The sequence below is a fragment of the Phoca vitulina genome, unplaced genomic scaffold, assembly GCF_004348235.1.
Source record: "Phoca vitulina isolate PV1807 unplaced genomic scaffold, GSC_HSeal_1.0 scaffold64, whole genome shotgun sequence".
NCBI lineage: Eukaryota > Metazoa > Chordata > Mammalia > Carnivora > Phocidae > Phoca > Phoca vitulina.
In genome coordinates, this window is record NW_022589767.1 from 4,287,953 (window position 1) to 4,312,587 (window position 24,635).

The 24,635-nt window shown below is 43.4% G+C and overlaps 1 protein-coding gene across 3 annotated transcripts in view; it reads left to right on the forward strand.

Annotated features, from left to right (window-relative positions):
- Positions 1-24,254, forward strand: part of PTPRO (protein tyrosine phosphatase receptor type O) — a 234,987-nt gene extending 210,733 nt beyond the window's left edge. For all 3 annotated transcript variants that reach the window (XM_032391763.1, XM_032391765.1, XM_032391766.1), the window contains 8 exons: positions 7,322-7,412; positions 8,509-8,585; positions 9,162-9,296; positions 9,524-9,646; positions 14,466-14,620; positions 15,713-15,848; positions 21,825-21,945; positions 22,971-24,254. In XM_032391763.1, the coding sequence (XP_032247654.1) occupies positions 7,322-7,412; positions 8,509-8,585; positions 9,162-9,296; positions 9,524-9,646; positions 14,466-14,620; positions 15,713-15,848; positions 21,825-21,929 (822 nt within the window). In that variant the 3' untranslated portion in view covers positions 21,930-21,945; positions 22,971-24,254. The remainder of the gene's footprint in view (positions 1-7,321; positions 7,413-8,508; positions 8,586-9,161; positions 9,297-9,523; positions 9,647-14,465; positions 14,621-15,712; positions 15,849-21,824; positions 21,946-22,970) is intronic.
- Positions 24,255-24,635: the final 381 nt, after the last annotated feature.

Below are 24,635 nucleotides of genomic sequence, written 5' to 3' on the forward strand. Positions count from 1 at the left end.
AGTTTCCACAGTTTCCAAAGGGAACTGTTGACTCTCTTTCTTATTCAGAGTTTAAAAATTAACAGGAGAGGATACTGATTGCAGGCCTGCGTTGTGACATCCACTCAAGCCAACTGCAGCCTGAGAGAGCAGACTCACATAGGAACAGGACAGTTCTTACTAGAACTGCTTGGCTAAATCAATGGGGAGCACTATTCCCCAAAAAAGGAAGGATACTGGAGAACCAAACAATAAATGATTTGAAGCTTCAGATGCTTCAAAAATATGAAATGTAGGATAATAAATTCTGTGTGCTAAATGTTTAATTTATAGCATGTTGAAAGCTTTTGTACATTCAATATATAAATGAACACATTCAGGCTTATTCCATAAGAATTATAAAGGAGGTAGGATTGTACTAAAGGTCTGACATACATCCTAAAATCAGGTATGGGTATGAGTCTTTGAAAACAGATCCAAAACCCTTAGTTCTCATGACCATTTTGCCTTTAATCAATATTGAAAAAAAGCCACAATTTCTCATCCCCTCAATTTGTTCATCCAATGAGTAGGCTGAACTAAATCAGTAGTTCTCAACTGGGCCAGGACCAGGAAGTCTCCTAGGGAGAGTTTGGGAGTGTGTGGGAGTATTTTTGGTTCTCATAATGCCTTGGGAAGAAGCTACTAGTGATATTCAACGGAGAAAGGGACAGGGATGAGAAATGTTCTGTGATGAGTAGGACAGTCCTGCACAATAAAGAATTGTTCCAGGCCAATAGTATTCCATTGAGAGACCCTGGACTAAATGTGGGACGAGGGTACATCCAAGCTTTCTAACTCACGTGTATTAGAGTTCTCCAGAGAAACAGACCAATAGGAAATATATACATGTATAAACACTAATACAATATAATGTAATCATATAATTCATCCATAAGTTCATTACATTATATACTTCTTATATAATTATAGAATTCTTATGTAATTATTATAAGATGCATATCCTATATACTATAATATAATTGAAGAAATATATATATATAAAGAGATAGTCTTTATTATTATTTTTTTTTTTTAGATTTTATTTATTTATTTGACAGAGAGATAGCGAGAGCAGGAACACAAGCAGGGGGAGTGGGAGAGGGAGAAGCGGGCTTCCTGCCGAGCAGGGAGTTCGATGTGGGACTCGATCCCAGGACCCTGGGATCATGACCTGAGCCGAAGGCAGATGCTTAACGACTGAGCCACCCAGGCGCCCAAGAGACAGTCTTATTTTAAGGAATGAGCTCACAGAGTCATGAGAGCTCACAAGTCTGAAAACTGCAGGGCAGGCTCTGGACCCAGGGAAAAATTGATGTTGCTGCTCAATCCAAAAGCAACCAGGAAGCAGAATGTCTTCCTCCTCAGGGCACCTCAGTCATTTCTCTTGGGGTCTTCACCTGATGGATCAGGCCCACCAACATTATAGAGAGTAATCTGCTTTGTTAATCACATCTAAAAAAAAAACCTTGCAACATCTAGACTGATGTTTGACTAAGCACTATCTAGGCTCACCAAGCTGACACATAAAATTACCCATCACACCATGATTTGAAGGAGCATTTAATATCTTTATTTATTCTGAAGCTTTTCTTCATCTATCTTTGTTCTTAGAACATTGTTGATCCTATATGTAATTTATTTGGTGCCGAGTCCTAATACCGTATCCCTGCTCTGGTGAGAAAATATAAATTATTCTCCAGAAGTCTGCTTTAAGTCATAGGCTCAGACTGTATTTTTTAACATTTGCCCAAGCAGTGACCCATGGGTGACTCACTTCCTTTTTTGTTCACCAGCCCTCAGGCACCACCAGCCTCCAACAACACCCCTGACCCCCCGCCTCCACTCCCTCAGGTTCCATGTCCCGGTACCCTCATCTGTTTTCAAAGACTCATACTCATACCTGATTTTATGATGTATGTCAGACCTTTCACATGGCAGCCATCAAATTTTCCTGAAGTTGGTAATTAATCAAAACTTAAGGGAAAAAAAAAAAAGGTTTCCTGCTCTAATAAGAGCCCAAGAGGGTATTAAAATGGCCCAATCAGCTGGTCTAGCTAAATTCAGTAGCTGCACAGTTATTTGTTCTGTTTGTATGAATGCTTAATACTTGTATTCATTTTGATACTGACATTGAAAGATCACACTCATACTGAGACATTACATCATTTATAAGCATTATGCAAATTGAAACTAATGTCAGGATTTACATATATTACCAATACAGCTGTAAGTCATACATGAAGCTCTATGACTTGCTAATTTGCACTCACTAAATACATTCCTTTTTCACTCTGCATCTGATTTTGGATCTGCTGGAAAGATTGATTATCCTTCTGGTGAAAATGTGCATCTTTTCTTAAGGAGGTTTGGGACTCAGGGATTAGATTCAGTTCCTCATTTTGTATGTCTCATATGGAAAGGTTTTGAAGAGCCAGACTTTAGAGCTTGAAATTGGAGAGCCCACGAGATATACCATATATTGCTCATTCTGCCATTAATTTCTGTGTTTTGTATTTGTTTGATCAGGAGGCTAATGAAAGCTCTCACCATCTTTGTTCAGAAATGTGGCTGCAAATGCCAAAACGGACTGTATTCCTTGCCACGTAGTTCATGAGAGATGAGCCTTGATTTCTGCTAGTAGCTCCCATTGACAACTCTTTTTACTTGTGTTCCGGTCCAGTTCACTGGAGACCTACCTGCAGCCTTTGTTGAAATAAGTCACCTTGAACTCTCTCCAACAGTGCTTACTCCGGGGGTCTTGCTTGGTTCCCAGACCTGAGTTTTCCCTCCTCTTCTAGTTTGGGTCTCTGTTTCCAGGTGTCTATACTAGCGATCTGTCCAGCAGCTGGAGTGTGGCCCCTCAATCCCGTCCTAGTGGGCCAGGGCCCTGCCAGCCCCTGCTAGACTCCCCTGAGGTTGGTGTCCTTCTCCTCCAGTCCTCCATCACCTCCCCAAGATGCCCATTATTACTGCACCCCATTCTTCCTTTAGAGTACCTGTCCTGGCTTGAATTGTATCCCTCAAAAGATATGTTGAAGCCCTAAGCACTCAGTACCTCAGAATATGACTTATTTGGAAACAGGGTCATTGCAGATGTAATTAGTTAAGATGAGGTCATACCGGAGTGGTGTGGGCTCTGAGTCTGACTGGTGTCCCTATGGAAACACAGCTGTGTGAAGACACAGAGACGAACAGGGAGAACACCATGTGGTGACAAAGGCAGAGATCGGAGTTATAGAGCTGCAAGTGAAGGAATACCAAAGGTTGCCTGCAAACCACAGGCGCTAGGAAGAGGCGGGAAGAATGCCCTAATATTCCTCTATAAGTGACAGACGTCAGAAGTCCCTGCTAGCACCTCAATTTCAGACATATAGCCTCCAGAACTATAAGACAATGCATTTCTGTTGCTCTAAGCCCCCCAGCTTGTGGTACTTTGTTACGGCAGCCCTCAGAAATGAATACAGAGTCTCACTAAACACCTCTTCTAAATCCCATCTCCTTTAGGGTTTTCCTGAAAACGAGCCAGACCTGGCCCAATTCCACCGAGCCTTGTACCCTGCCGCATTTGGCACCACTCCTGTCAACACCACTGGTGACGTCGTGTCTCCTCACTTGCTCCGTAGTCTAGTAATCGAACCCGCCTGACTCTGATGTCCAACCTGTCCCAAATACTTAGCCCCTGCTGACATTGTTACAGACTCTAGAGCCAGATTAGAGTTTGCATTCTTCTCAGAAGATGACTGTGCATGTAATGGGCTGCCTGTGTCCTCCCAAAATTGGTATGTTGATGAGATGGAGGCTTGGGAAGGTAAGTAGGGCTAGACAAGAAAGGTCACGTGAGCACACAGCAAGACGATGGTCCCAGGCAGGCCAAGAGAAGCCCCAGAATGACGTCTACCTTGTCAGCACCTTGATCTTAGCCTGCCCAGCCTCCACAGCTGTGAGGAATACATTTCCATTGTTCAAACCACCCAGTCTATGGAGTTTTGCAATGGCAGCCTGAACAGACTGACACAGTGCATATGTTTGTGCTTTGCTTTCCCTGACTTGTGTGCTTCAAACCCAGCCAACCCAACGTAGGCTGCCACTGGGCTTTGGGGACTGTATTAGATTTCTAGGGCTGCCGAAACAAATTACCACAGTCTTGGTCACTTAAAACAACAGAAATTTATTCTCTCAGAATTCTAGAGCCCGGAAGTCCAAAGTCAGTGTTATCAGGGCCATGTTTCCTTTGAAGGCTCTAGGGGAGAATCCTTCTTTGCTTCCTCCAGCTTCTGGAGGCTCCAGGTGCTCCTTGGCTTACTTACTGCATGACTCCAATCTATTTCTCTGTCTTTATATGGCCTTCTCTTCTCTCTCTTAGAAAGACACTTGTTCTTAGATACAGGACCCACCCAGATAATACAGAATAATCTCATCTTATGATCCTTAACTTAATTACATCTGCAAAGCCTCTTTTTTAATAAGGCCACATTCACAGGTTCTGCGGGTTAGCATGTGGACACATCTTTTGGGGAGCCACCACTCAACCTGCTATGGATGACTCCATGGCCCAGGGAAAAACACACAGAGTGATAAATCATAATAGAAACAAAACTGAAAATTCAAAAATGATTTATGTCAGTTTCAGGCCATCACCTCGTCCTTTGCCTTTATGAAGATTTAAGCCTCTGGAGTTTCCATATGGCTGGAAAGAGAACAACTGCAAAGCTACTGATCTGGAAACTTAGTATTTGATTTTCCACTTAGTGACAGGCTAAATTACAAAAGATTGCAGAGCATTTTGTGTACACCCGCCGTTCCCGCTCTGCCGTGGTTCAGCCTTGGCAATTTACATTTACAGTGTTCAGCCAATTAAACCTCTCTTATCAACTTAGGGCATTTACAGCAGGGAGGCAACACACAATTAAAGTTCTATCAGTTAGTCAGCTTCCATATGTGCTCCAGCTCCCAGCTCCAATCTGTTTCCACACTTTTCTTTCATCACCGAGGCCTCTTCCTGTGGCTCCTCAGTCTGTCCTCAAAGCGGGGGATTTGTGGGGAAAGTTGTGGGTCTGTTAGTGCAAATGGCAGAAGAGGGAGAAGTTATGCATCCAGGCAAAGCAAAACAAGGAATCCGAGCAGAAGCATTTCGTCGCCATTATCAATAGTGTTGTATTCATATTTGTGGAGTTTAATCGTTCCCTTGGAGAGTCACTATACGTGACTGAGGGATGGAAATGTTGTTAGCCTTATCTTACAGATAACTAAATTGATGTTACCAAGAGTTGAACTACTTTTCCAAGACCTTACAGTTAATGAGTGGTACACCAAAAGAAGCCAGATGTTTTGACCAACTATCTCTAAAGACACTCTCTAAAGGAGGTAGACTTCCAAAATATTTTAAGCAATGGGAGCATCATTTAAATTAGCTTCCAGCTTCCGAGAGGAACTAACCTAAAAATAACACTGATTTGGTTGAAGTTTGCTAAAAATAAATTTTGTTACTTATAAGAACAATGTAGTCAGTCTTTGAAAACCCTTTAAAATGAAAAAACTACTTATAAAGTGACAGTGACATGCTTCTGGTTAAAGGCATTTAGCAAGCAAGGATTTTGCCTGAAACAGAAAAACTCCCTTTGTGAATTGAGGATCAAAGTCAGCCTAGCTTGCCTTTAAGGTTGGCTTCCACTTGGGCCCCAGAGCTTGGGATTTCATGATCTTAAAAAGCCCAAAGTGTTGCAGAATGGAAGGAGGAGAGAGATCTGAGTGATTCAAGTGAGTCCATCCGTGTGGACCACAGCGTTGCATCCCAGTTAGTTGTCAAGGAACTTCTATGTGGAAACAAGAGAAGACTCAAGAACTTGGTCTCTTTAAAGCATATCTTTGCAAAGAATGCTTATATCACGATAGAAAGGCCATGAAAGAGATGTGCCTGTTTGGTCTCTCAAAACATCACCAATGTCTCCAGCCCCCTTCAAAAGTCTTTCAAAGATGCTCCCAAACTCTACCCCCAGATATGTATTCCTCTCAATTATGATTCGTTGGAGTAAAAATTGGGAGGAATTATGAAGAGTAAAATGTGTGCACAACATTAATGTCCTATCTGAGTAAAAACAATTACAGCCTCAGCTAGTAGTCTCACAGAGACTGTAGAGATCATTCCATCTGTAGATGGCTGTATATGCTGTTCACTCATATTTCCCTGAACTTTGTACAGGGACATAACCAGATCTGCTGCACTGGTTGTGCACTGCCCAACTCCAGGGAGCTATTCACACCGACCACACCATCAATGATACCTCCTGGGAAATCCAGGTGGCCTGACCATACCAGCTTGTTTCCTAGAAGACACATGAGATGAACACTTAGGAGCCCCCCTAGCCCATCACATAATCTTGTTGAAGTGTGATGGTTGTCTGTTTATATAAAAATTGCCCTACCAATGCAATTGGATTATAGGTTTTATAGGAGTACTGATATGTACATACAGGCAGATATTTGGTTGTTCCTATTTTCACTGAAAGGTTTGCCTGCCCACTACTGATTCATCTTTACTCTCCAATTTATTACCAGATACTTAGTGCCTGTGGATCTTACTTCTTGTAACATGGGGAATATTCCCCACTTGTTCCTCACTCTTCTACTACTTTCTCTAAGGCCTATTGCCTGTAGGACAAATACCTACATTTCCCCATAGAATAGAAAAGTTTACACATACTGCGTACATTTCAGTTAACATATACCTCCAAAAATCTGAAATGTGTCTCTGTTTTCAAATTTTCCATACCTTGAGTGATACACATAATTCTTACCTTCTCCATGTGATCACTAAGCTATTCAGGGTATTTATGTATTATATTAGCCCTATTCCTGCAATAATGCTATAGAAGCATCCTATAGGGTTAATCTCAAAATCTCAATGAGCAGCAACAACATTTATTTATTTTCCTCCTTCAAGGGTCTGTAGGACAGAGTCAGGTCTGTTCTAAGCATCTCCTCATTCTGGAGCTAGCAGCCTCCCTGGGCATGTTCTTTTCATGGCAGATGGCAGTAGCACTGAAAGGAAAACCAAACTGAGCAAGCACACTTAAAGCTTCTGATCGGAATGATTGCTACCCAAGTTCATTGGCCAAAGAAAGTTGAGAAGAGTGGAGTGGAGAAGTGCACTCTGTCCCAAAAGGGAGCAACGGGAACATCGTGTGGAAGATGGGGTGTGATAATTCTATTACAGGCAGGGAGTGAGGAAAAATACAGTGTGAACAATAATCCAATCCACACCAACTACCGAAATCTCAACTCTATTCTCTGTCATTTACAGGAGTTGAAATTGATTGGACTGGACATCCCACACTTTGCGGCAGACCTTCCACTGAACCGATGTAAAAATCGTTACACAAACATCCTACCGTGTAAGATTCTCACTAGAGCCTATCCTGTTCACGTTTCTCAAAGGCTGACAGACTGTTACTGCAGATTCATCATTTTCCCCAATCTCTGGCCAAGCCCAGCTGCGGTCTGGATCCTCAAGGCCATCTCTGCTATTGCATTGGTCCCATTCATGCTTTGATGTTATTAAATAACATAGGATACCATCCTATGTAGGAATACTGAACTTCTTTGCTTTCAACTGAATTGTGTCTGATGATCAGGAAAGACTGACCATTTCGCTCTTCAGAGATCAGAAATCTTAGCCAAATTAGGATAAGATAATCTGAGCTCTCATAAACTATTTTCAGTCAACTCCCTGACAAGGGAAGGAGTGCAATGCACTAAAATGCCTCCTCTTTCTTACTTCTGGTAGGTTCTCTTGTTGCTTAGCATTTTGTAATAAAAGCAACATTCGAGAAAAAAGTAATATGAAGCATTTAACGGACAAATAAAATACATTCCAATATAAATTTAACTTTCTTCTGTGCCACAGTGGATAGAGGTCGGGGGGCGGGTAGTGCTGGGAGAAATGGAGAAGGGGGAGGAGGGGAGCTGAAAAAGCTCTAGAAGGAGAACTTTCTCCTTGATCGGCCTTCTTAATAAAACTGCATAGTGTCATCATTATAACACTTTTCATCTGTACACATTCCAGAATGTACTTTTCTCATCTGAAATCTGTTTACACAAAGCCTGTGCAACTCCATCTTCTCTAGATTTCCCAAAGGTAGTGGATTTTCTGGATGTGCTAGGTGACATGGAATTCATGGATTTAGGCTATATCCTCTAGCCTTCCATACAACCCACCAGATATTTCAGTTCCTCTAAATATCCTGGACAATGTCCCCACAACCTTGAGACAAGCACAGGGGAGCTGATGGAGAGGAAACGGTGATTGAGATGTGTTTCTATATTTATTTAAGCAAGAAACAAAGATTGAGGTGTGGCTGAAATAGCAGGCTAAAATAAACTCGACCTACTGTGTCACGGGCTGATCTGACTTGCTATTCGGTTAGAGAAGGTCAAGACAATTCTTTCTGCTCACATTTTTAATATTTCTTTTCTTCTCGTTCTTTACAGATGACTTTAGCCGAGTGAGATTAGTCTCCATGAATGAAGAGGAAGGCACGGACTATATCAATGCCAACTACATTCCTGTGAGTAAAACACAGTAAAAAAAAAAAATTTTTTTAACCAGGCATCCAAATTCTAGCTCAGCCAGAGGAGGACAATTCAGGCTCCGGGGATGCATCCAACAGTTGTAAAGAGAGCCATTCTCCACCTAGCCACCCGACTCTCAGGAACACTTCCCATTATTCCTCTTCAGAATAAGGAATGGGGGGAAAAGCCCCTAGATGAGTAATGTTCGGATTTCTTTGTAAAATCTGGTGAAAGTGAAAGTAAATAATTACACTAAAGATCATCTGTGTCGTGTTTAGCTTTCGGTTTCGGCAACTCAACTCAAAGGGCTCCACCTGAGCCCCTGTTCTTTAAAAATAGTGGCTGTTCTCATTAAAAAGGTGTGAGAACAAGGCTTACAATCACGCTGACCTACACGGGTCCGTTACTCTGACTACCTCTTTGATGTAAAAGGGAAAGAACACGACCCAGGTATGTGATCCTTTGCCAGGCTCATCCCCCAGTAAATTCTCAGGTTTTCCTCTTTCGTGTGGACCAGCATTTGGTGTTGACTGGGGCTCCTTAGGTGACAACTTGGTGACTTCATCTTTCAGGGATACAACTCACCCCAGGAGTATATTGCCACACAGGGACCACTGCCTGAGACCAGAAATGACTTTTGGAAGATGGTTCTACAACAGAAGTCCCAGATCATTGTCATGCTCACGCAGTGTAACGAGAAAAGAAGGGTAAGTGCCCAAGGGGGCTGTCCCCACTGGCAGCACAACCCCTACCAGCCGTGGTCATGGCTTGAGTGCTTACTGTGTACCAGAAACTTCCACTTGCTCCATTTTTCCTCCTCACGATAGTACGATACGGTTCTTCAGAGGCAAGGACTTCTGTTTTCCCTAAGTGAGCACAGACTCTTCCTTCCATAGCCTGTTTGTTTTAAAAGGTTGTGCCATTGTCCCCTCAGGTGAAATGTGACCATTACTGGCCGTTCACGGAAGAACCCATAGCTTACGGAGACATCACCGTGGAGATGATCTCGGAGGAAGAGAGGGATGACTGGGCCTGCAGACACTTCCGGATCAACTATGTAAGTCACGAAGCACATTTTCAGGTCCTCATGCTGAGGGGACACCCACGTGTCAGAGGCCAAACCACCGTCACCTCAGACTGTGAGCTCTTCGGGCTTTGCAACAGTGCTTTCTTCAAGAGATAAAGAGATAAATCCCACTTTTTGAATGTATTTGTTTCCCATTTCATCAACAATGGTGTGGATGGAATGGTTGGCCTGGAGAGCCCGAAGAGATGGGATGAAAAGTCCTCATGGTTCCATCTCAGTTTAGCCCAGGGCAATAGGAGACTTGGGGAATCACCCGCTCACCAGTTATGACTGAGGAGAGAAGTTCTCAGTACTTACACTAAATTCCATGTGCGAATAATTAGGATATATAAGACACACTTAAACTTTAAACACTTAGACCATAACTTAGTAGTTTGGGTTTGGTTTTGTTTGGCTTTTTTCCTTATTTTTGTTCTGGTTTGGTTTTTACTATGTCAAAGGTACTTCAGGCCTTTTTAACCATGGTTCCATACCTCTTTTAAAATGCTATTGATTTCTGAATATTAGCATGTCAGGAAAAGTCTACTTTTCCTGGACCTGCTACCTCTCTGATGATTAGCCTTTGAGCTTATGCTGAATGTTTATGTGCTGCTTAGGGGCCGACAACAACCAGTCACCCTGTTGCCTTCTTCACACATGGCAGTCCCAGAAGAGGGGAGGGCATTTTTACTAGTAGTCACTTGAACATGCTCTCTGTTGAGGACAACATTGAATAGGAACATTCTCATTGCAATGTTCTCTGCTTAGAAACAGCACTTCCTAAACGTATAGGTCAGGGGATGGTAGACTGGGCTGTGGACCGATGGACCACTGCTTGTTTTATAAAGCCTGTGAGCCAAGAATGAGTTTTAATTTTTAAGTGGGTGGAAAAAAAAAAAAAAGAAAAATAACATTTCTCACAAAATATGGAAATCATATGAAATTCACATTTCAGTGTCCACAAATACCATTTTATTGAGACAGAGCCACACACACATTTGCTTACATGTTACCGATGAGTATTTTTGTGCTACATCAAGCTCTAGTAGTTGCAACAGAGACCCTATGACCCATAACACCTAAAATATTTACTGTCTGCCCTTCACAGAAAACATCTGCTGACCCTTAATGTGGACAATGGAAACAAAGATTGTCCATATCAATACAGCAGAAGTACTCATTAATTCGTCATTTATTGATATTTGCAAGTTTAATCACTTCTTAACCACTGGTAGTTAACAAAACGGCTTTTGCTACAGGGGAATTTAGGCAAATCCTTAGCAGACTGTTGCTTCGTGCTGTTCCATATTTTTGAAATGGCCATGTCTGCCTGTTCCCTAAACACTTCCCCCTCAGAGTTTCAATTCAAAGGTCACCTCCTTTGTTAAGCTTTCCCTAGTCTCCAGACAGCTTTATTCCTCCCCCCTCTGCTCTAGTCTCATCTAGATTATTCTATCACGGGATACCAGAGATGGTTATAACTGTCTCTCTTCATGTCTTCTTCCCCCAGCGTGCTGTGAGTTTGGGAAGCACGTACCCTGTTTTAATAAGCTTTGTAATCGCAACCCTTTGCCATTTATAAAATCTTTGTGGGATGAATAAATGAGTGAATGAATGAACGATTTCAAAAATAATAAAACACTTGGAAATCTCACGGACGTTCCTCAGGGAAAATATTTGACAGCCTGAATGCCATTTGAATCCAGCTTTGTTTCTTGGCTGTTTCAGCCGGAAAGCCAGTGTAAACTGCTGGGTAAACGTAGAACAAATAATTCCCTGAGTTTGCATTCAGGAGAAAAGAGACTGCGGAGCACAAAATAGGGTCTGTTCCACGCCTGTTTCCTTGACAAAGAAGAGTCACATAGATCAGTGTCTGGTCAGTCCTATGCTTCTCGTCCTTGGTCTTAAATGCTGACCTATCTTTCAATGATAATCGTGTCAAGGGCTTGAAACACTGAAATAAAACATTGAATAATAGTATTTTCTGGTAAGATGCCTATACAGTAGTTACAAGCATTCGGTCCTAGAGTGCCCCCTTGTGGCCATAAACACCGAATCTAAATTTTATGCTTCCTGGATGAAGGTTGTATTGCAAAAGAATATTGTGCTGTGCTCACGGGCATGTTTTTCTATTTGTTTCGATTTTTGCTCACACTCTTCTTTATTCCTTCCATATTGATATATGGGAGCTTTCAGAGTACAACCAGATAAAAGTACATGAATGAGGAAATCGGGGTAAGAGAAATTTTGAAATGGCTAAGATGAACAAGGATGGTTTTCTCATTTAATAAGAAAGGAGGAAAATGACCATAACACATAATTTGCCACCTTCCAGGGCTTGAAAACTTGGCCTGAACTGAGTAGGAACTGGAGACTGAAACCAGCAAAAATGTGTTTGTTCCCATCGACGCGTGCCTTGCTATTCAGCTGACAGGGATCACCCTGATAGAGACTAATGACAATTTAAGTGTTTCCTCGTTTTGAACCACTTTGCATATTTTAGCTGGATACATTTTCAGATCAATTATATATATGTATATATATCTATACACACATATGTATTGCCTACCATGTACAAGTCTTTGAGCAAAGCCTGTAATCAGCCTTGGAAAAGAGTTAACATTTTTTGTGAGCTTTTCCGGGCAACCAAAGTTATCTAGTGATTGAGTATGCTTAAATCCTCATGGTGCTGAGTAATGGAGTCACTCTGCACAATTTATTATGCTTGGGTTACTTCCTTGCCGTACCTCCTGAAAACAGCAGTGAGAGTCGCCAGCATCTTTGCAGACTTTTGCACCCATGCTCCATGTGTCTAAGAAAGAGCCCTTGAAGGCAGTGAGGGAGACACTGAGTGTGGCTGGGGGTGGATAGCCTTGAGTGCCTAGGGGACAGGGGGTCCAGTCGAAGTGCTGATTTACTTATGTTTACACAGATCTTATTATGTATCTTATTACGTATTTACGTATATGCTTTATTTATGCATTTACTTACATTTATACAAATTTTACTCCACCCAAGGACACTGACTCTTTGGAATTCATTTCTCTTCAATACCTGAACCTAGCTTTAGTTTCATAACCAGGCCAAATTCTTCCAAATTATGATACAGTATTCCATTCACCGAGCGCATTCTAGGCTCTTAGCAAGTTTGAGGGAAGGGGATGAATTAGATCTTTGTGAGGCCTGGATTTGGACTATTTCTGATAGTTGATAATAAGAACAGAATAAATCCTTATGCTTACAAATTAGTAGAGACTAAAAAGAGCGAGTCTTGGGGCGCCTGGGTGGTGCAGTTGGTTAAGCATCCGACTCTTGGTTTTGGCTCAGGTCATGACCTCGGGGCCGTGAGATCGAGCCCCGCATGGGGCTTTGTGCTCAGTGTGGCGTCTGCTTGAGACTCTCCTTCTCCCTGCCCCTCTCCCTTACACTCTCTCTCTCAAATAAATAAATCTTAAAAAAAAAAGAAAGAAAGAAAGAAAGAAGAAAGAAAAAAAGAGTGAATCTTGAAGGCCCACACCCTAACTGATAATTCTCAGTTCAGAGGGGACAAGAACACATTTGACATATGGGTTAATATGAATGAGATAAATATACAAAACATACCGACCCACGGGGATTCCCAGAACCAACCATAAGCCTGCACTGAGCTGGGAGAGAGTGGTGGTAATTAGGTAGTAGTGATGACCATATCTACCAGGTCCCATCCTTCACAGACATGAGCACACTGAATGCTCACAACCACCCTTGTGATGGGTTATTTTATCCTATAACATCTAAAGGGGCTCATTTTAAGCATGAGAAAACGGGTGCCTGGGTGGCTCAGTTGGTTGAGTGACTGCCTTTGGCTCAGGTCATGATCCTGGAGTCCCAGGATCGAGTCCCGCATCGGGCTCCCTGGTCAGCGGGGAGTCTGTTTCTCCCTCTCCCGCTCCCCCGTCTTGTGCTCTTTCTCTCTCTTTCTCTCAAATAAATAAATAAAATCTTTAAAATAAAAGATTAAAAAAAAAAAAGCATGAGAAAACATGTTCAGCAAGTTTGTCTTGGGTCAGAGCACAAGACAGGGATTGTCATATTGGTGACTTTTTGAAAGTACAGTCTTGGGTCAAATCTCTAAGGGAACAAGGGAATCAGGATAGGCCAGGGCAGGGAAGGAGCTACACACAGCTGTGGGTTCCGCTGAATTCTGGCCTCAGCTGGGTCCCACGGAGATGGCCGGGGCAGTGAATGGCACTGTGCTGTTAGCTGTGCCCCCTGATGTAAGGGGGCAGGCATTTGTACCCCAGTATCCATCATTCCTTAGCTATGCACTGCCCTCATCAGGAGAACACATCCCCTCGGGCACGCTCCAGAAAGGCAGGCAGTTCCCTCTGTGGAGGACAACTATGAGGAGGACACAGCCATATGCTGTTAGCAGCCGCTGGAAAGGGGGTGCATCAGCCTGGCAAAGGGAACCCGGGGGCAGGCAGGAACCAATAGCACCTTCCACGGGATTCCTGGACCAACGCTGATGTAATTGCCAAGTGGCCGAGCCAGGAGGCACACCCTGATCGGCTTGAGCTCTTATCTCTACAAAGGCATAGATTCGCCTATTTATCCTACTCTTCGAAGTTTTACACAATTAGTATTTTTTTTTTCAGGGCCTGCTTTGGGCCAGACACCATCCTCAGAGCTGGGAAGGGAAGGGGACTGGCCAGGAGGGGAACGTGGCTTGAACTTTTGAAGCCATTAACCTGTGAGCTGCCGTGGAGGCCTAGGCCATCGGGCCGGCGCACTGAGACATTCATGCTTGTGTTGGCTTTTTCCCCTAAAGGCTGATGAGATGCAGGATGTGATGCATTTCAACTACACGGCGTGGCCTGATCACGGGGTGCCCACGGCAAATGCTGCAGAGAGCATCCTGCAGTTTGTACACGTGGTTCGACAGCAAGCTACCAAGAGCAAAGGCCCCATGATCGTGCACTGCAGGTAACCGCATCAGCCGTATCTTCTGGTAGGGTCCCACGGGCTCTGCTTTACCAAGCAAAGAGCCCACCGTTCCATATACCCTGTCACACTGAATTTGCCATTACGTAAACTATGACTTTTTTAAAAATTTACAATTGATATCTTACCTGATACATGATTTACTTATATTATGGCTTTTCTTATCTCCCATAGCCTATGAGGTAGATGTTATTATTCTCATTTTCAGATGAAAAACAAACTGAGAAGAGGGGAGGTAAAGGGATTGACACAAATTCAGGCAGCTAGCATGGGGAGGGATTAGGGCTCAAATCCTTGCCTTTAGGTGCTGTGGGATAGTACCCTAGCCTCTCAGTGATTCTGAGTGGCTTATAACATGGCCAAATACAAAGTCAGATTAAAAATAGCTCATCACAGCCCTGAATAATATAAATATTATTGCCCGCCTGCAAATGGCTGTAGCCCCAGAGCTAGAACTAGTGTGTGGCCTCTCAAGCCGACTTTCCAGCAGGGGGTGTGCACCGAACTCCGAGGCTACACAAAAAACTGGATTTGTTTTCTGTGTATCCCCTGTCTGAGAGCAGGAAGCGACTCTCCAGCCAGCTCCCTCTGGAATCCTTACCTTCCTCAGGAAGCAGGGTACCCTGTGGCTGGACCGGGGTGGGGCTAAGGCTGTGCACCCGTGCACCTCTTTGAGGGAGGCAGCAGGGTGAGTCAGAAATGTGACACTGAAAGACTCAGTCGGTTAAGCGTCTGTCTTCGGCTCAGGTCATGATCCTGGAGTTGCGGGATCGAACCCGCATCAGGCTCCCGGCTCAGCGGGGAGTCTGCTTCTCCCTCTGCCTCTGGCCCTCCCCACTTGTGTTCTCACTCTCAAATAAATAAATAAATAAATAAAATCTTTAAAAAAAGAAAAAAAAAAAAAAAACAACCACAATCACGTACTTCAAAATCAGGAAAATATTGTCAGGAGTATTTCTTCTTTTTTTCTGAGTGGTGCTACCTGTAGCTTGGGGGGTTTTCTAGTGGCCGATGTGTTTGCAACCGTGTAAAAGGACTGTCTGAGGAATATGCTGTCCAAACACTCTTTTGCAGTGCCGGAGTCGGCCGGACGGGAACATTCATTGCCCTGGACAGGCTCTTGCAGCACATTCGGGATCATGAGTTTGTCGACATCTTAGGGCTGGTGTCCGAAATGCGATCCTACCGGATGTCTATGGTGCAGACAGAGGTAGGAACAGAATCAAAATGTATTTTCAGATATGCCCTGGACTGAGAAACTTCCCATGATTCAGTCTCATGTTTCAAAACAGTTGTCTCAATTTTTATTTTTCTGCCTCTGCTCTTCCCAGTTTCTCAGTGTGCATGTTCAAACTGCTTCAAGGTATTAAAAAAAATAGATCTTAGCCTCTAGAAATCCATTCAGTGTATAGCACTTGCACTGTGGTTTCATATGTCCTTTAGTAATCCAGAGCACATGGATGTATCTATATTATCTGTAATAGAATAAAACCTCTTTGAATAGACTGAGAGTTCAGTGAAGGTGACAGCCAATCTGGGTAAATGTCACCAAGTGGAGACTGTGGAACTGATGTGATTTAATTTATATTTGAAATGCTAGATTTCATTCAATAAGTTTGGCATTAGTTCGTCCTCCATGTGACTCTCTGTCCCAATGCACTTTGGATGATGATCAGGGGTTGGATTTATGCTTTCTGTCCCCCTTATGATTTTAAGGATTTCCAGCTCCCATCCAAGCAGTGCTGCCAGTGCCCTTGATCTAAAGGAATGGAATTATCACTGTAACAACATGGGAGCATCCCCAGAAATATCCACCACCCTCTTCCTCCTCTCCCACCGAGTCCTCTCCTGCCTGGAAGCCTCAGAATGCACTCCTGCCGGAGTGGTTAGCCCTGGGCTGCTTGCTGCCCACACACAGCATCACACCGCCTCCGAGCAGCAGCGGGTGGGCACCTGGGTGAGCCCCTAAACCTACGCACAATAGCTGGCTCATAATCCTCGTCACCATGCCCTACTGCGACTTCTCAGCTTCGAGCGTACAGTAATCCTTTTTGCTCAAGGAGTGTGTGTGGGAGGAACGCTTGTAGAGTAGAAAACAACCTAGGCTGACCTCTTACTCAATTTCCAGGAGATTAAATGCTGCCTTCGTCTTCCCCATGCTTTTCCTACTAAGCGCCACTAGGTGTCAGTATAACTCAAAGAGCCTGCAGTAATGGCTGCTGTTTGCGCTTCCGGTTCCCCCTCCCCCCGCGCCTCGCCTCTTTACTTTTCTCTCCTGCTTCCCCACTCCCCTCTGACCAAGGCTCCGCACAGCCAGCCCAAGGGATTTATTTCCGCGCTCCAGCAAGATCATACCACTTTGGAAAGAGTGACCCATTCACATGCAGGTGTCCCACTGAGGATGTGTTTGCTCGCTTCCTGGAGCCCACTCACATGCCAGCCCACTGCCTTGGAATCACAGCGGTGGGGACGTTAACATGACCTCGTTAGCGTAAGCTCAAAATGTTCTGCTTTCCCAGAGAAGCCCCACTACCTAGTGATTAAACAGTGCTTTATGAATCGGTCCATATTTTTGGTTTTCACTGCCGTAAACTGACATCCTAATATGTGGTTAAAACTCCCCATTATGTCTATTAATCCCCAGCCTTCAAAGGGCCTCTCCTCATTTTAAGTATTTTGGATGTGATGAATTGTCTGCCCCACTGATTTAATTTATGCCTCTTATAACTTTATAGACTTTGATTATAGCCTGGTTGCCTTTGGCTTTCCCAATTACAGAATCCTAATGCCTTTTTTTAAAAACTACCTACACGGGGCGCCTGGGTGGCTCAGTCGGTTGAGCGTCTGCCTTCTGCTCAGGTCGTGGTCCCAGGGTCCTGGGATCCAGCCCCCCATCGGGCTCCTGGCTCAGCGGGGAGCCTGCTCCTCCCTCTCCCACTCCCCCTACTTGTGCTCTCTCTCTCTCTGTCAAATGGATGAATACAATCTTAAAAAAAAAAAAACAAACAACTACCTACACATGGCAGACCCTCCGTCCAATTTTCAACACCATTATCTCTCCTCAAGTGTGGTAATCACACCAAACTACAGCAGCCACCAGGTGCCTCTCAGAAGAGCTGAGGAAGTGTTTTGTGTTCTCCCTAACTTTCTGGTCCCAAATTTTGGTTGTTTGGCTTCTTTGTTTATGGCAGCATTTTTAAGTTGCCATCTCCAGGGAAACAGTCTTTTTAAAGTACAATATCCCTTCCCTGAACTCTGGTGGGAAAACTCAAAGTCAGCAAAAGAGGCGGAGGTCACCACAGGTTACTGATTTTTTTCCAACCGTTCCAGCTTCACTCTTGAGTTCCCTCGGGATTCTGCAGTGGAGGCTCTCTAGCTCGAGTTATTTATTTATGTCTGTTTTGTTAGTTATGTCTGGAACATCTTGTCCGTTTACCTTTGTATTTTCCTGGTTCCTGTGCTTTTCATGGTTCAACCTGGATTCTGAATGTTAGGGTTTTCCTAACATCCTCCTCGAGCCCAATCATAATACCGCAGTCCTGCTGCCTTTGACCTTACTGATGTTAACAAGTAAGGAGCGGAATAAACAAATTATTTTCTTCAGCTTTTTCATCCCACAGTACTCCTTTGACACTAATGATTTTCAAGAGGCCAGAGTGATTCTCCAGCTGATTTCCGATTCTCTATATAAACCACCTGTGTGCTGTGGACCAGGTCCCCTCCCATGGCTGGTTTTCTAATTTTCCTACCTCCTCGATTCTACCGCCCGTCATCTCAATTCTACCACCCCTGCCCCAGTCTAGAAATAGCAGGACTAACTGATTAAAACAGCCTGTCCTGAGATGCACATTTCAGGTCACAGCAACGCACTGCATGGGCTGCATTTTGACATGTTCTCTTCCCTTTTCTCAACTGACCGGCACATGGTATGAGCCTCTCCACAGGAGCAGCAAGGGGTAGTTAGAGAGTCCGGGTCCGCAGGCCAGACGCTGTGAGTCGGCCTGGATCACTTATGGCCTCTGTACACCTAGACAAGCACTTTGAAACCATACAGCGCTCTATATGGGTGGCATTCACCTCTTCTGGGCTCTCTTCTATTTCTATCAAATGTTTTGTTTAGTTTTCCTCTAATAGGCTTTCCCTGGAGGTCAGTTAGGGCTTTGCTTTGAGCAGCCCTCATCCTGATCAGCAGCTTAGACTTCTCAGGGGCTCTCAAGGATATGTCTGTAAATAGTCTCTCATTTACTTTTCCTGTGGTTCAGCTACTTTTTTTTCTTTGTGACACAAAGTTTGGCCACCGAGTAGTTCTGAATTGAAAAACAAGGCACTCTCTGGCCTGAACCGTGCTCGGTGCTTGATAACACCAGAAACAATGGAGTGATGTGTGATAATGAGAAGAGGTAGTCAGTTACGGATGTGATACTATCACGAAATAAGGGAATATATTTTCTTTAAAGCTTGTTGAAAAATACAGATTAGGCTGAGGTGTCAACCTTTTAAGTATTAACCTAATCTTTATAAAGTTGTCATACAAAAGACCCCTTAAATCCTTTGACTATCATGACTGGATTTTGTGTCAAGGTTATTTCTAATGGTATTACAGAGAAGCTCTAGGAAATAAAGAAAAAAGGTGAAAGATCATGAAGTTACTTGGATTTCATGGCACCAAGACAGCTTCCTCAATATTTTGATATATTTCATCTCCATCTTTGTTCAAGTATAACTTTTATACTATTATGCTTACATGCTATATGTACATATACTAACTTTACACTGTAATTTTCCACTTAACAGTTTGCTATACATATCATCCCAAATTGTCCAAAACTCTATAAATCTCATTTTAAAGACACTAATATTTCAGTATAGATCTGCTGTGCCTTATTTAAACCATTCTCCTTTTTATAGAACATTAAATTGGATCCTTTTCCACTTGTTTACTATCTGTGTACACAAGGTCATTTACTAGCACCTTAGTAATAATACCTCCACCCAAAATAGATAAAAATGACAGCTTCAACAAACTCATCATCAAGCGTTACCATTTTCCTTTAGCTTTGCTCATATCATGGATGAAACACAATTGTTTCAACTTACATTTTTTATTATGTCACCATCTTTTGCGTATGTTTTAATATTTCCTCAGTTTACTTCAGAAAACCTTTCATAAGCACAAACTGAGTGCTAGGCATGAGGAATAAAAAGATAGAGTCCCTGCCTTCTGGGAATATTTGGTCTAATTGCCGATATATTTTATTGGCCAATTTAAGTGTGTGTGTTACTGACTGGAGGAATTTTAAACAAAAATAAAGGTATCGAGATGCATTCGTTAGGTTACTCCTTCCTGCGCATGGATGCCCACCGAGTAAGCGTCATTAAAGTCTCCCTTCCCACCGCCATTATATCTAAGTCAGTCTCCCAAGAGCCTGAACAGGGGCGGAAGCTCTTCATTGGAGGTTTGAGCTTTGAAACAACTGATGAGAGTCTGAGGAGCCATTTTGAGCAATGAGAAATGAGCTCACGGGCTGTGTGGTCATGAGAGATCCAAACACCAAGTGCTCCAGAGGCTCTGGGTTTGTCACGTATGCCCCTGTGGAGGAGTGGATGCAGCCATGAATGCAAGGCCACACAAAGTGGATGGAAGAGTTGTGCAACCAAAGAGGGCTGTCTCAAGATTCTCAAAGACCTGGTGCCCACTTAATTGTGAAAAAGATTTTTGTTGGTGGCATTAAAGAAGACTCCAAAGAACATCATCTAAGAGATTACTTCAAATAGTATGGGAAAATTGAAGCGGTTGAAATCATGGGTGACCGAGACAGTGGCAAAAAGAGAGGCTTTGCTTTTGTAACATTTGATGACCATGATTCTGTAGACAAGATTGTCATTCAAAAATCCCATACCATGAATGCCCACAACTGTGAAGTAAGGAAAGCCCTAGCTAAGCAAGAGAGGGCTGGAAACTTTGGTGGTGGTTGTGGAGGTGGTTTTGGTGGGAATGACAACTTTGGTCACGAGGAAACCGGTGAGGTGGCTTTGGTGGTGGTGGTGGATATGGTGGTGGTGAGGATGGCTATCATGGATTGATAATGATGGAAGCAGTTTTGGAGGAGGCAGAAGCTATCATGATTTGGACAACTACAACAATCAATCTTCAAATTTTGCACCCATGAAGGGAGGAAATTTTGGAGGCGGATGCTCTGGCCCCCTGGGGGTGGAGGCCGGTACTTCACCAAACCCCTCAGGTGGCCGTGGCAGTTCCAGCAGCAGCAGGAGCTACGGCAGCGGCAGAAGCGATGGTTTTCGTGACTGCCAGGAAACAAGGCTTAGCAGGAGAGGAGAGCCAGAGACGTGACAGGGAAGCTACAGGTTACGACAGATTTGTTACCTCAGCCAAGCACAGTGGTGGCAGGGCTGAATGGCTACAAAGAAGACACGTTTTAGACAATACTCACATGCATGGGCAAAAAACTCGAGGACTGGATTTGTGACTAATTGTATAACAGGTTATTTTAGTTTCTGTTCTGTGGAAAGTGGAAAGCATTCCAACAAGGGGTTTTAATGTAGACTTTTTTCTTTTTTTGTACCCATGCTGTTGATTTCTAAAGGTAATAGTTTGATCTTGATACTGAATAAATTTTTTTTAAGTGGTATCAACATTTTGTCATAATTTTAGAAAATAATTTTCCCTCCCATTTTCCAATTTACCCTTTATTTTATTCATTTTACTTTGTTTTAAAAACAGTAGTTTGAAATTTTCATTTGTGATTTATTACATTGCTTTGAAGTTTAGAAAGTCCTTCCTAAAAGTAATCAGAGAAGAACTAACCTGTATTTCCCCCCTTCCCCATTTTATGGCTTAATTTGTTAAACTTCCCAGAATTCATTTTGGTGTATTATGAGATGATACACTATTTTTTTTTTCAAAATAGGCCCATGATTTATTGATTGGATAGTCATTGCCTTTAGCATTACGTTGTGATGACCTAAGCTCTATTATTAATCAAAATATTTTTACAGTCGATTCTCTTGGATTTTCTAGTTATAAAATTATCTCATAAATAATGGATATTGTTTCCTTTGACATCAGATCACAGTATCTAATCCTGCCATAGTATGAAAATACTAAATCTTTGCATGCGTTTGCACAATACCTCGCTCTGAACCCTGCTTTGGTCTTTTGCTCCAGGAGCAGTACATTTTTATCCATCAGTGTGTGCAACTGATGTGGATGAAGAAGAAGCAGCAGTTCTGCATCAGCGATGTCATCTATGAAAACGTTAGCAAGTCCTAGTTCAGAATCCAGAGCAGTAAGTAGATGAGGCCATCGTGGGCACTCTGTCTTCGAACCATGGAAGGGGACGTGATGGGATACAACAGAAGGCAGCAGTCACCAGTTGTATTGATTCTGACCCCCCAAATGTGGTTATAGGGAGAGAGTAATACAATACAGATCTTAGAGCTTCAGTGCACCTTGGTTGGGGGATGACAGGCAGGAGCTTCAGCAACTCATTATGATTTGACCTTCCTTCCCTGCAACCGGAACTTTCAATTGTTCTGATATTGGATCTGTGCCTGAGATATCAGGATGCTACCCTCCCACTCTGTTTATCTCAATATTTTGTGCAAATATTTTATGGATTACAAGGGTCATACAAGGAGTTACAAAGGAGATATGAGCTGGAGTACACATCCCAAAGAAGAGAAACAATATTACCACTAGTCTCAGGATGGTGAAGTCAAGGAATGCCTTGCCTCCGTCCCTTATGTGAACACTTACTTGAGAGCTTCCTGAAAACATTAGTAACATATTCAATACCTTGTGCTCAACTTTGACCAGGAGATCTGATTTTGGAGGTGTTATACTCTTAGCTGAAGTAACAATATGCCAATTCAAGTCAGTAAACAGTGTGAAATGTATCTGAGTACAGTGAGGTGGGGGGACCATACGCAGGGTTGGGAGAGGACAGGGGTGCATTGTAGGATTCATATGGAAGGATAAATAGCATATGGATAAGTGGATAGCAGGATAGGATTAGTATTCTACCTTTATAGCTATCAAAACATAGAAAGCCCAAGGAGGCAGGAAGGGTAAAGACTAAGAAACAAATTTGCCAAAAAGGGAAAGATATTTAGATCCACAAAAGGGACTTAAAGGGAAAAAGATGCACAGATAAGCCTGTGTCCACATGGGCGATGGGGTTGAGTGTGAAGAGAGCAAGTAGAGGAATCGGGAGGAAGATGCTCTACTTCTAGCCCCAGACCTGTCAGCGTGTGCCTTGTCCCTGCCAAGCTGCTTACTGTCTCCCTCTCTCTCTCTCTCTTTCATCCACAGGACAGGACATGCCTCCCTTGCTTCCAGAGTTTTTTAGGGGCCCTGCTGGCCATTTTGCTAAGAAGAGCCCCTGCTTTGTAGTCTGTGGCCAAGGAGATAATCTATCTCACCGAAGCACCGGGAAGACTTAGCCTTAAAGAGCCTACAGTGTCTTTTGGACTCCTTCACTTCTGGACATTTAATAACGGACCAAATTCAACTGAACACCACAAAGGTCCAGACGCTCTGCAAAGGGCAGGAAGCACAGCACTTCCGAAGAGTTTCCTTGGCCCTTGACTGGTTGGGCTGAGTTTTTTGTTGTTGTTGTTTTTAAGTGCAATAATTTTTGTATGTGTGATTTTATCAGGAAGTTGAATTGTTTTTACCCACACGACCGACCAAGCCCGTAGCCCAAGAGGGAACAGGAATGGTTAGTATCAAATTATACCTCATTGTTAAAAAGTGGCCTGGCCACACATGAGGAAATGTTAATTCCACTTCAAGGAAATTGAACCAGCGATATCTGTCCTCCAACATTAAGCTGCTGGATCAGGAGTGGGGTGGGCGGAGGGGGTGGGGGGAAGAGAGAAGGGTTCTACCCACAGATCAACTGCATATGTTTTCCAAATATGAAAAGCTGCAATCCAGCTGCAAAGTAGAGTAGAAAAAATATTTAAGTCTTAATTGTTCTAGTTCTTGATGGTTTTCTTCCTTATTAACAGTTAAGTGTTGTTTTTTCCTGGGCCCTCTTGAACTAATGTCACTGTCCAGATTCTTTTTTCACCAAACCAGATCTGGTTCGGAACAGTTTGAAGAAGGACTCTTAAGACTCCATTGCTGTCTGAGCAACCTTGGTGCCTAGACTTTGCATTCCTTTTCCTGTGGACCTGCATACATGTGAAAGCTATTTCTTTGGGAACTATACCGGCTGTGAAAAACGCACTTTCTTTCCCCCAAAGAGCTGGGGATTTATGAAGTTATGGCAACGAACTGCAGCATGCTAGGACGATTATTTGGCTATTGTCAAGCGTCTCTATGGATTCCAACGGAGGTTTCTTTTGGTTTTGTTTTCTTTCGGGTTGTCGGTTTCATTTTAACCAGTGTAACTAGTAACATTTTCTTCTTCGGATTTTGTATAATTACAGTACGTGATTGTGTATTGTGACCTTCATGCTGTCAAGATGGACGCTGACAGCATCGTGAAGCCTGTTACTTTGTGTCACTTCCTTAAAAGTAAGAGGTGATGGTATGGAGATACAAAGGAAAACATTTGGAGCTGAGAGTAAACACAAGCTGACTGCTTCACTGTGGCAATGTGGCTGTCCTGCCTTCCCGTGTGTGCTTCCGCAGGCTTTGCTCTTCTCTGTGTATCTGATCATCACCCCTTGCCCTGGCTTCCCTTCACTCCTGATCATCTTCACGAAGCCATGTACCTAGGAGCAGCTTAATAATTTATCAGTGACTTTAGTGGTGGCGAAGGATGCCAAGCGAACAGCTCCGCACCCCGCCGTCTCCTGCCACTGAGAAGGCTTGGCCACAGCGGACCTTGGCACGGGTCTTTGCAAGAGCTGGTCAGTGAGTCTCAGGTTCACCTTGCAGGGGGAATGGCAGAGGACACCCAGACCCCGTGGCTTAACAGCTTGGGCTCCTCAGGCGTTGTGAGTTCTCACTCGCCTCCCTTCCTCC